The sequence below is a fragment of the Lepisosteus platostomus genome, chromosome 13 (assembly GCF_059453375.1).
Source record: "Lepisosteus platostomus isolate fLepPlt1 chromosome 13, fLepPlt1.hap1, whole genome shotgun sequence".
In the NCBI taxonomy this organism is placed as follows: Eukaryota; Metazoa; Chordata; class Actinopteri; order Semionotiformes; family Lepisosteidae; genus Lepisosteus; species Lepisosteus platostomus.
In genome coordinates this window covers 27,121,091-27,133,020 of record NC_142623.1, presented here as the reverse complement: position 1 = coordinate 27,133,020, position 11,930 = coordinate 27,121,091, and the positions used below count along the sequence as shown (strand labels likewise).

At 35.5% G+C, this 11,930-nt stretch overlaps 1 protein-coding gene across 10 annotated transcripts in view; it reads left to right on the top strand.

Annotated features, from left to right (window-relative positions):
• The first annotated feature begins 3,097 nt into the window (after nucleotides 1–3,097).
• tcf7 (transcription factor 7) overlaps nucleotides 3,098–11,930 on the top strand; it is a 52,635-nt gene continuing 43,802 nt past the window's right edge. For 4 of the 10 annotated variants that reach the window (XM_088603903.1, XM_088603902.1, XM_088603900.1 and 1 more), the window contains exons 1-3: nucleotides 3,098–3,537; nucleotides 3,699–3,768; nucleotides 4,705–4,811. In XM_088603903.1, the coding sequence (XP_088460029.1) occupies nucleotides 3,343–3,537; nucleotides 3,699–3,768; nucleotides 4,705–4,811 (372 nt within the window). In that variant the 5' untranslated portion in view covers nucleotides 3,098–3,342. The remainder of the gene's footprint in view (nucleotides 3,538–3,698; nucleotides 3,769–4,704; nucleotides 4,812–11,930) is intronic. The other 6 variants (XM_088603901.1, XM_088603910.1, XM_088603904.1 and 3 more) reach the window with 2 other exon arrangements.

Here is an 11,930-nt window from a genome sequence, read left to right as displayed (position 1 = left end):
ACAGAACATCCTACAATCACCTAAAAGAAAAAATAATTTAAGTACCAGAAGTAAAAAAAAATAAGATGGCCTAGCAAAAACTCATCAGTTTATCAGTTTTTTATATAATATGTATCAATGTGTTAATTCCATAATCATAATGAAAATTCTAAGCACATTCCAATAAAAACAAGAAATTAAAAATACAAATAAGAATTTTAGTAGTTATCGTGAACACATTTGGTTTAAATTTTCATTACGTTTCCAGATTTTTAGGAAAATATGGAAAATACGTGTTTACTATAAATAAAGATCTGAATGATATATAATTTAGATTTTTTGAAATTATAACCACTACCATATGGTTAATATCAAATGTAGTATGGATGGGACTGTTTAAAAGCACCAAGCAAAGGAAGAGAAAATCCAGTTAACATTATTTAAAGTTATTGAAACTGACAGTTTACAATTCTAAAACCATAGAGTTGTTTTATTCAATCATTATTAAGGGCATATTTCATAACTCTTGTAATGCATTTGTCTTAATAGAGTGCATACAAATGTTCAGTTATATACATTATTAAATAAAAAGCACTTTTTTTCTTTCTGACAAAATACAGTATTTGAAAATGTGGCCTGTTTGATCAAAATATTAAGGTTATCTCTTTCTATATATATAGTATGAAGATATGCGTTTGTTATTTGTCCTTCTAGTACTTGCAAATACTTTGAACACATCTAATTGCTGTTTACTTTTAATGCCTTTGTTTTGATCTGTCGATGTAATTATATTCAGAGACATTGCTGTTTTGACCCTTCTGCTTTGTTGCCAGTCTGAATTTGACTCAGTACATTCATATACTATTAAAAAAGAAGCGCTAGTGTTGATGGTGGCTGAAAAAAGTTTCTTTTTTTCATGTTTCCTGTCCCTAAGGCAAAGCAGAAAGTAATAATTTACTGAAATCTGACGTCATGTCTGCAATTACTAAAAGTGATAAGAGATAAAGATATAAGGAACAGTGAAAGAATGAGTCATATAGCCAAAACAGATGAGCCAGCTAGAGACAGATATAGCAATAAATATATCAATCAAATACAAGAGTCAAACACAATTCAATTTAAAAAGAGTCTATAGGCTTGCAGGTAGATAAGGCAATCTGCAAGAAGAGGAAAAACTTAAAATGAATAATCTGGGGAAAAAATCCTATGAAAAACAGCTGTCCATATTTAATCAAGTCGAATCAACAAGGAGTTTAAACAACTCATTTATAATTTAGATTTGCATATATTAAGCGTCTTGTTTTAATCTTTTTATTAATATGCATGGATGATATTGTATAAATATTCAGCTTTATGCAAATACTAGACACATTTTATGTTTGTATTTCATTTTATTTCCCAGCTGTGGCTCATCATTTTTATTCAGGGCAACAGATTACCAAAAATTAAGTCACAGCATGAAACAATATAAACATTTCTAAATTAAAACCTGAAAAGACCATGATGCCATGTTTCAGGCAGCCTTAAAAATTCAGAAAAGTAAAAAGTAAAAGATACTGGAGCGTTTATACATCATAGGCGTGTTCTTAGCATTTTGACTACTTTGGCCAACTTAACATCTCAACTACCTCTTGCAGACGTCCTGCAAGACAAAAGAAAATAGCACTTTCTATTTCTAGTTGGAGTCCCTGTTAATTTTCCTTAAAATATCAATTTTGAGGATTACATAATCTGCTTTTTGGGATTATTCGAACATGACTGGTTGCAAAATGGAACCAGTAGCCAGATAAAATTATATCCTGGGTAACAACTTGTATTATGGAATGCTTTCCTTTTCTCTGAAGGGTTTAGGACAAAAAACACTTGAACTTTGAATCTTTATCTAACAAAGTAGGAAATAGGATCATGTCCTGTATTTTTTAGATTTTAATTAAAAAAAAGATCAGGAAATGCCCGTAGTCAGCGTCACCTCAAATGCGTTTTACAACCTATATTACATTAGGACAACATTGACAGTATAAAAGTATTATACACGGATCAGTATTTATCATGTTTTAAATTAATTTATAATTACTGCTATTTGCATGAATATGTCTAATCAGGAAGAGTCCAGGTCAAACAATGAAATCCCAGCTTTTGTAAATCACTAAATAAAAACTAGAAGAATTTGTTTTAATCTTTGGCACAAACAATTTTGCATAAATTCGCACTCATGCGTAACAATCGGGAAAACAAAACAACATGTAGCAGTTTAAACACTTAAATAACTTTACACAGTAACACAAACAGCTTGCTTTGAATTATCGTAAAGAAACTTGATTGTAATTTGTATGCTACTTTTAAACAAAAGAAGTTTTCACTTTATTTTACCTCTTAATAGGTAAAGAGGAAACCTGGTTAATTAGATACCGCAGTAGTGGGGAGTAACTGTTGAAAGCTACATCAGACGCTGGGGCAACCCTACAGGCCTAATGACACAAAGGTAAAGGACATTAAAAACTGTATCATAATAGTAGAATTTTAAAATGAAAGCCTTCGAGAGTATATTATCGTAGGTGTGCGACTATTTGATTTTAGATATTGTTTTAGATATTCCTTTTGCTTCAGAATACCCAGTGTAAAAACAGTAGGAGCTGAGGAAGATTAATTACGGGGAAATGATTCTGCTTGGGGTGGTAAAACTTTCCTTATTATTAGTTTATTCATTCATTATCCATATTGTTTTATGATTGCATTTATAAATCCGAGGTCTTCGAGACATATAAAAAATATAAAGTATCTTTAGGTTGTCAAATTCAACGTCGTGTGTAGGGATTTCAGAGTAGGACGGTTTATGGAAACCGTTAAGTAATTTTTGTTGACGCACAATATGAAAACGTGATTTTTTTGGAAAGTCGTTAGACTCCTTATCACGCTAGTTTAAACTGCAAATTATGAGAGCCTCTGGCAAAGTTGCTGTGACATTTCACAGCCCTCGTAAACCGTTTGAGTTTTGAAAGTGTTAAAACTCATGAATATTGCAGAAGCTGTTTTAAAAGTAGTTGTCTCTTTAAGAGCGGAAACCTTCGCTGAAACAATTGTTCAACCCCCAACAAGTCATTGAATCTGTCAATCACAAGGCGGTGCTCTTTGATGTTGGAGCCCTCGCCTCGTCTCGTAGCACAAATGTACTATTTGTTGCTGCTGGGCTGCAGTAGTTTCGCCGTGAGGGACCACTTCTTAGCTTAAGAACTTTTGCTTTGTTTCTTATATTTGTTATATCCGAGCACATCAACAGAAGAGGAAAAACAAAGCAAAACTTTGGGTGCTTGGCTTTCTTCAAAAAAGAAAACTAGTGTTTCTTTTTTTTCTTCTCCCAGCAAAATGCCTCAACTCAATAGCGGTGGAGGAGATGATCTCGGAGCTAACGACGAGATGATTTCCTTTAAGGACGAGGGAGAACAAGACGAGAAAATCCAAGAAAATGCCTTTACTGAGAGGGATTTAGCAGACCTGAAGTCGTCTTTAGTGAACGAGTCGGAGATAAACCAGAATCCCAATTCGGTAGCAGACCCGGGGGTGAGAGACAACCTTGTTTCTGTGCTCTTGTCGTTGTAACTAGAGATGCTCTGCCTGATCTGTTAATTGTAAAAAGTTTTATTATTGTTGTAGTCGTTACTTTTGATCTTTTTGTCTCAAAAACATTTTTGTTATTTTGTCATCCACACGGGTTTTAACAGGCGATCAGGCGTGTACAGCAGGACGAACACAGAGTTTACACAGAGAAGCACAGGGAGCATCTAGAGGACGGTAAGTTTGTAGCAATTTGATAAGTGTTGCGCGTGTGTTTCGAGATGTAGCAGCGAGTTAAATCAATGCTCACAGTTACCTTTATGGCCGCACCGTTGCATATACTCCTAATGCAGCGGTTTAATGCATCCCGTGAGAATTATTTTTAAAGGTGTTGGATTTTATGTATTTGTGCATGGTGCTGACGGAACATAAAAAGAAAGTTAATTTCGGTATCATTACCAATGGTCAGTTATCAAATCGTTTACAACTCGTAATGGGTTGATGAGCAATTGTGGTGTACAGTATTGCTATTCATAGCGTACCCAAGTTCTCACTTCCCCGGTCACCTCCTAGGAAAGGTCAATGCCGGGTACCATACTGACCGACGTGTGTCTTAATTTAGTTTACCTAGAAAACCCTTTGTTTTGAAAATGTCTGTGCTTCCTTATGACACATTACCACAAATGGGTCTAAAACGTAGCACATATCTCTCAGTGTATTTACAGAGGCCAGAAAGTACAAATGGGTTCATTAATGTATAAAAACAAGAATAATCGTAGTAAAAAATCAGAAGACTGAGGCCACATCTGTACTTGAATATTACTAATCTATGCAAAACATGCAAAGAGACACAGGTGTTTTCTGTCCATGCTGCAGAGGATCTTCCAGTCATAGGTGAAACTCAGAAGTCATCTTGTGTAAATTGTTCAAAGCTAAGGCAAAAACATATTTTGCTGTTTTGGGGATCAAAATCATTGCTGAAGAACCAGTGAGACCAGCTCACTCCATTTCATCTGTAGTAAGACGCCTGTGTCTGAATAACAAAATGAAGTACGTAGGGATATTTTGCAACAAAAAAAACATGATAGCATTGAGGTTGAAAGACTGCATGGATACGTAAACTGCATGTTTTGGTACATCCCTGTACTTTGACTCTTTTGTGTCATTTTGAAGTGAATAAACGTCAAGATGGAGGAATGTACAAAGCGCCTGCTTACTCAGGATACCCATTCCTGATGCTGCCAGATCCATACCTGCCCAATGGAACTATGTCTCCATCTGTAAGTTCACTACTTTCTGACACTATGCTCTATGCTTTCCTGTAAGCTTCAGGTGTCTTTTTCCCCAGAGATGACTTGTTACCCTTAACCATTTATCCTGAAACGCTCCTTTTTTAAACTCTGATCCTATAGTGCCTGTTAGTAGAATGTCAGTCGGGCTCACAATAAAAAAATCTTCAGATCACTTTTTTGTGTGTCTCCTACATTTTATGACAACAAGCATCTTTAGGGTATACACAGTAAAACAAACCTGTAACAATTACTGCCTGCCATTGATATGTGTCTAAGCGTTCAATAAGTGCACAAATAATGTATATTCACATATGCATTTTATGTCAGGGATTTGGGACGTTGTTTTTTTCCATATTTATTTCCTATTAAGTTGCAATTGAGTCAAAGGCTTAAAAGTAGCGTCAATCATACTGCACATATTTTGTTTTATTTGTTTGAGCTGAAGTGGATAAAAGCAGTTTTGTCAGGTGGAACAGTTGACCATATCAGCACCGGATATAAGCAGCTCCCGGCCACCTTCATGGTGCTTCAGAAGGTGACATTTTTTTGTAACATTTGTAAAGGTGATTATAATACAGTTAATTCTGATGAGTTTTTTTAATATTGAAACTGTATCTAGGTATGTATATTTATTACTAAATATGTCTAGATCAGACATTAGTTGCTGGTGCTTTTGAAGTGTCTTTGAAGTGTATGTTTTTAACCTTGTTATTTTGTGTGCTTCATGATAACAACATTAACCCAATTTCCTATGTTAAGTGTCAGGTTACTCAGGTTGCACTGTTTTGACTTTAGAGTGCAAAGGAGGCAAGAAATTGTTTGTTACACCTAAAATAAGTTTTTTATAATGCCAACACACTGTACATCACCGCTACCAGCAAACTGAAACAATTCATATGACAAGCAGACGCCAATAATGATACATGTAATACTGTAAACGGGGAGCTGAGAATAAATATCAAGCAGTGACTGCATATGGATTGAAAATCTGAAATTTCTTAGTTAAAGCCTGAAAATTCATATTACTATTTGTAAAGCATTGTGTCTGTATTGAGATAATTTGATGCTGAAGTTCTGAAAGTATTGTTTCCTATAAGAGTATCTTAAGAAAGCAAAGAGAAATCAAATCAAATAAAAAAATGAGAAATTGATTTGATTGGCAAAGCACAATCTTGGAAAGGAGTACATTTACAAAGTTATAGCCCTTTCAAATGATTTGAGAAAGAATGAGCAGCATGTTCACAGTTCTTTGTCTTCTTGATCTTCAGCAGTGTGTACTTGTAGGTTCTTGGTAATTAACAACCAGGCCACAAGAAATACCTGATACATGAAAGGGAAGTTAGTGATTATAGCATGAGAGTAGGGTGTAGAAGAAAAATAGCTGTGGCTTTCAAAACATTTCATTCATGTAACAGCAATAATGTTTACCTTAGACAGGAGTATGTCTGCCTTCCAATCTCAGAGCCTGGAGGCACCCTTATTCTAAACCACATGGTATTCCGGATCTTTTCAGGTTGTGCCTATCACGATTGGCTCAACTATAACTTGCTTTGCTTAGATTGTCTATTTATTTCTTTTATAGCAGACACCCTAAAGGCAAAATATGTTTATCGATAAGCTACTCTTATAGTAAGGAATTTGTTTTTCTTTCCATTTAATCAAAGATACTATATCTTAACGGGGAATTATTCAAAAATACTTTTTAGGGTTGAATTAATCCATTTGATGTTACTCAGTAGTTAATGCAATACATAAAAATACCATATTGTTCATCTGAGTAGAGCTCAAAAATACATGTGATGCACAAAATCTATTATATCTGTCAGTATTTGACAAATCCATTTGAAGCATCTTAATTTTAATGTCAGCCAAATGTAGAATGGAAATGTATTTTGAAAATGTTTACTTTAAGATTATCAAATATGTTTTTAGTTACAGTCCACTCATTAATTTATAGGCATTCATGGTCAGATGCTTTCCTTTACAAAGATTTTTACACTTAGATGATCAAATTGTATTTATTCTATTTAATGTCCCATCAACAAATTTTTTCGTTTACTAGGGCAGCAAAATTCACAGGAATAAATTAATATCTGTATATTCTCACAGCATTGTCTTTCTAGGGCAATCCAAATATATGTGGATGTAACTTTAATAGCATTATTAGTCATCCCCACTGACAGCTTTTTTAAGGACTTCTGAAAAGCTTGAATAAAGTAAGTATTGCTTTACACAACAGACAATAACTCTTTCATATTTGATGTTCTTCTGGGGGGGGCAAGTGTGTGTGGGGGAGTGGTTGTAATTTTCTGAACTACCAAAAGAGATTTTAATTTAAAGGGATAAGCGGTAAATGCTCAGAAAGTCCAAAAGGTTTTTGTTTTGCAAATATTCCTTTCTCGTCATCTTTCCAAGCAGAATTTTCAATAACTCCACTTCTTCAGCCAGGAATTTTGAGCTCTGGGCTTTAGAGATCTGTCCTCATCCCTGCTGCTTGTCCCAAGAGGGATTAGGAGGATGTTTGTGGCTGGTTTTACAAGTGGAGGGTTACCCTCTTAAGCTAATCAGAAAAGAACAAAGGGGCTGTGATGTGGAATATGTGGTCCTTCAAGAGGAAGACAGGCAGAAACTTGTTCAGCAAAAAAAAACGTGTTTTTTTTTCAGATCATCATTCCCATCCATATAGTGTTTCCATCTTCCATCTTCCCTGCTTGAATTTCCAAGGATGAATTGTGATTGACATTTTATTGCTCAAAGGGCTGTCTCAGACTATGGCACGTCCATATACTTTTATGAAGTTAACACTTTTGAGAATTGTAGTGTTGTTATTTAGCTAGTCCATTCACCTCAGGATAATGGACATATCTTCGGTCTGTCCTGTGAACAATGGTATTTGGTATTTAGTCAATGAGATGTGGCTGTACTGCATTGCTTTACAGAAACTTTTATAGTATCTTGGGCAGGCTCCCTATAATGAACTTTTTGAAATCCAAAACATTTGACAGAAATGTATTTACTTAATTGTAAACAGAAAACAAGAACTTTGTTGTTACTCCTTTTAAGGGGAGATGTGTAGATATAGAGGACAATGTATCCATTATATTCATATATTAATAAGTATTTTATAATATTAATAAGTATATTAATATGCCAGAAAATCTTGAAAACACAAGGGGAAATGTTTCCTCAGAAAGCTGTTTTTCTTTTAATTTATGAGCAAATGGAAAATAGTCCTCAATGAAGAAGTGACAACATATGTGGTTGCTTAATGCCTTCATCTCTGGTTATCAGCAGACTGCAGGATTATATTTTAATGGGTGTGAATTGTATTCACCTTCCCTCTGTGTTTTTTAAAAAAGTGAACATTAAGGTAAGCAAAAGAAATAGAAGTTGAAGAATGAGGCCTTCACATGAGAAAATCTTTACCAGAGAACAGGGCCTACTGGGAGGGAGAGAAACTACCCATTCACATCCAATCTGGAGGATCTCAGCTGTCTTCACTTCGATAATTTAATTAAAATGAATACCCCCTCAGCTGTTTATTCAGAACTGAATTGAGTACATTTAGCAAAGCCGTGTTTTTATTTAGTCTTCCCTCCTCACCCTAATCTTGCCGACTGTGTTGTGCCTGAGGCGTTAGTTCATCTAGTGACGCTCAGAGTAGATTACGTTTGAATTTTCAACAGATATGGGCTTCTGTTTGGGAACTTTCAGCTTTCTTCTTCTGGTATGCTGTGGATCACACTTTCTGGTGTTTGCTCCTGATTTTTCTATTGCGTTGTTATTACAGTATAATCCATCTTGTGGAGGATAAATAACAGATCTTTTAGTGCTCATAGTGTGCTCAGATATTGAGCACCGAATGTGGATTTCTTCCATAACTTAGTGTCTCTGAGATGCTATCTTGCTGTGTGAGTTCTTAGAGGCTTTGTGCTGTAGGGATGTGATTTGAGTGGGTGGTGGTGGCAAAAAAGATTTTTACTATGTTGGTGGAAGAGACTAGTTTGTGTTTGTTCCTTTTGTACTTTGTTGAGTCTGTGATCCCGCAGGCCATGTGGAACACCCATAATTCTTATTCACATATGTTTGCTAGGTCATAGTGGTCAGGACAGGCCAAATTCAGTCTGGGGAAGGCTGACACTGACATGACATGAATCCAATCGTGTTCAAATCTTTTTCTGTGCTTTGTGCCATATCACTGTGAAGCTTCTTTCAAATAGGATGCGTTCTTTACGCTGATGATGGGCATCCATGATTAAGCAAATGATGACAAGCAATTAATTAAAACTACATGTCGATGAGTTTGAGAAATTTTAAATGTTTGATGGCATCTTTCTATTGGAAAGCAAGACGACTCAAGTAAATAAAATCTCATACTAAAAAGGGAGAAATTAAAACAACTCAATTGGCAGCATTTTAAGTTAAATCGGGGCAAGAGGTAATTTAAGCACTTTGTGAATAAAACAGTTTAGTTTGGCATTGTCAGAGTCCTGTGAGATGCACGGAAATTATGTAGCTGTCGTGCAAGAGGTATTCAGCAGAGGTTTATATATCGTTTCTTGTTTGATATTTGACAACGACACCCGAATATCTGATCCTTAAGTGTTTGGTGTCCCACAGATCAAGGGATTCATTAAGTTTAAAGTAATGGATTATGCATTCCCGGATAACACTTCCTTGTTTCACATTGTGAAGTACTGTTGACACTGACTTGTTAAACCAACCCTTATTCTCAGAGTAAACATTGGAAAGCACACTGGTTTAGTCCTTGTAATCCCTCCATGTGGGCTAAGGGGTGGTGAATTCCTCTCTCCACTCCTGACTGACAGTGATAAGGAACTGTCTCTGGATTACATTTTCTAAGAAGGAAAGTAGCTTTATGCTGGTTATTAGCTACTTGCAACTTGTAAAAGCAGTATTTCAGCGGAAGATAAATTAATTGAAAACAACTTTAGGGAGTGGAATAACAAAAGGTTAATGCGCAAGCTTGTAGTCTTTCTCCATGGGAGACCAGGATTCCCGTCCAGCCCGGGCCTCAAGTTACTTAACAACGAGATGTTTGAGCTAAGTCGCCGTAACAGAACTATGGTGTGATTCACCAGTCATGAAGGAGATGCCTAGGACACATGCGCTGGGGAGAATGAGCTTGATGCTTAGAACAAAGTGGAAAACATCTCAAGGACAGGGTCAAGACACACTGGTGGGACAGGACAAGCAATTTGTTTTATGAACTGAGTTGAACAGGTTTTAAAAACGTTTTGAGGGAAAAAATTTTAAATTCTCACTATTTTGTACTGATGTATCCACAGTAATTCCAGACCCTTTCCTTCACACAACTAACAGTAGTTTAAAAATAGGATGTACTTGTACAGATCAGCAGCTTGATCTGATTTGTCCTCAAGAGACATATGAAATGTTGCAACGAAAGTCATTCAGCTTTTGGTTGCTAATAGCTTATTGATGCTACATTTTATTTAAGGACAACCTTAAAAACCATAAAGATGATGGGCATCCCCAATCCATTGGTTTTTTTTTTGCTAGGAAGTAAATTTTATGTCCTAGCAAAAAATAATACAGGACATTAGAAGCTGTTTGGTAATACTGATGCATCATGTAAGACAAATGTGTGAAAAGCATGGAACAAGCATGGTGTTGCCTAATCAGTCCTGCTTTTTAGACATGGTACTGTATCATCCTAGATCCTTTGTATCACATTTGGAAGGTAGGAACAAATGGTATTAACCAGATCAGTTGATTTAAGTATTGATAATTATAAGGCAAAAGTACCAGAGTAATGTCTAGACATTTAGCTCTAGTTGTGAAAGTGTTTTAATTGAACCAATTGGACTGCTATCTTAATATACTTTATTTTGGAAATGTACTAGTTAACCTTTGAATTTAAAAAATATTAATTTGTGAATTTACTTGGAAAAACATTTTTGCATCTTTTTCAGTAGGGAAGTGAAATGTGTTCCAAACAATACATTTATTATTTATCATAAAAAGGTAACAAGAAGATTTCGGTACAGGATGTGGAATTTGTAGGAGTAACTGATGACTTACAAATGGCTGAACAAAAGACTTGGCAGTGCTCAAATGTTAATCCCTTGAAAATCGTAGCATCTGCATTGCAGTTTATTAGCTCTTAAAATCACAGATTCAGTGACTAATACATTATATTAGATTGCTCATTTTACCAGACTGGCAAACACACACATCCAGGGAAGTAGCTGTGAAATACTCTTGACTAAAATGTTTCCTCGATTATTAGTGTTTTTTTGTGGTAAGTTACTGTGAGTGTTTGTGTACTAGAAATTTTTAAAGTTGAAAGTTGGCACATGAGTGATTCGTTTATTTTTACAGCTGGATGTAGAAAGTGGATGCATTGTCCCCATAACTCTGTTTACAGACAGACCTGGAGCCCCTGCTTGTGCACAGATGTAGGTTTCTCAAGCCTGAGTTAATAAACCACAGGAAGAGAATCACCTGGATTAAAATAGACCGTTTCCTTGCAAGTACTGCTGTGCAAATAAACCAACCACACATTTTATATGCATTATCAAATCAAACCAAGCCTAATATTAAAAATGCAATAACTTTGAGTAAGTAATGTGTATGTAAGTGTAATCCAAACATGTCCGAGCATGCAGTTTCCCAAAGTTAATAAATCGGTGTACTCTTCAAAGATGCACAGATATGAAAGATGAGCAGGGAATTGCTCTGACCAGCAAAACGGAAGTGATCATATTATTATATTTGTTTTAATGCAGCAGATGTATAATTCCCTTTTCCATTAATCTCCATTGAACCGATCTTAAAAAAGGGAACCTTTTTTTTCCGTTGCAGAGATGCTTGTACTGAATGGACAGATGTGGGACTATGAAGTGAATAGGACTGCCTTGTAGTTTACCTCTCGGATAACATGACCAAGAAATCTAGTACAGTTATTTTGTTTCTGTTCTTGTCATAGAGGCAGCACGTTTCCCTTGTTTCCTTCAAACCAGGCAACACATACATTCATGGGTTCATCAGGACACTTTCATTTACTATTTTAAATGACTCATCCCCATCTACGCTTAAAAAGGTGCAGATTTACCGCATGTGTTT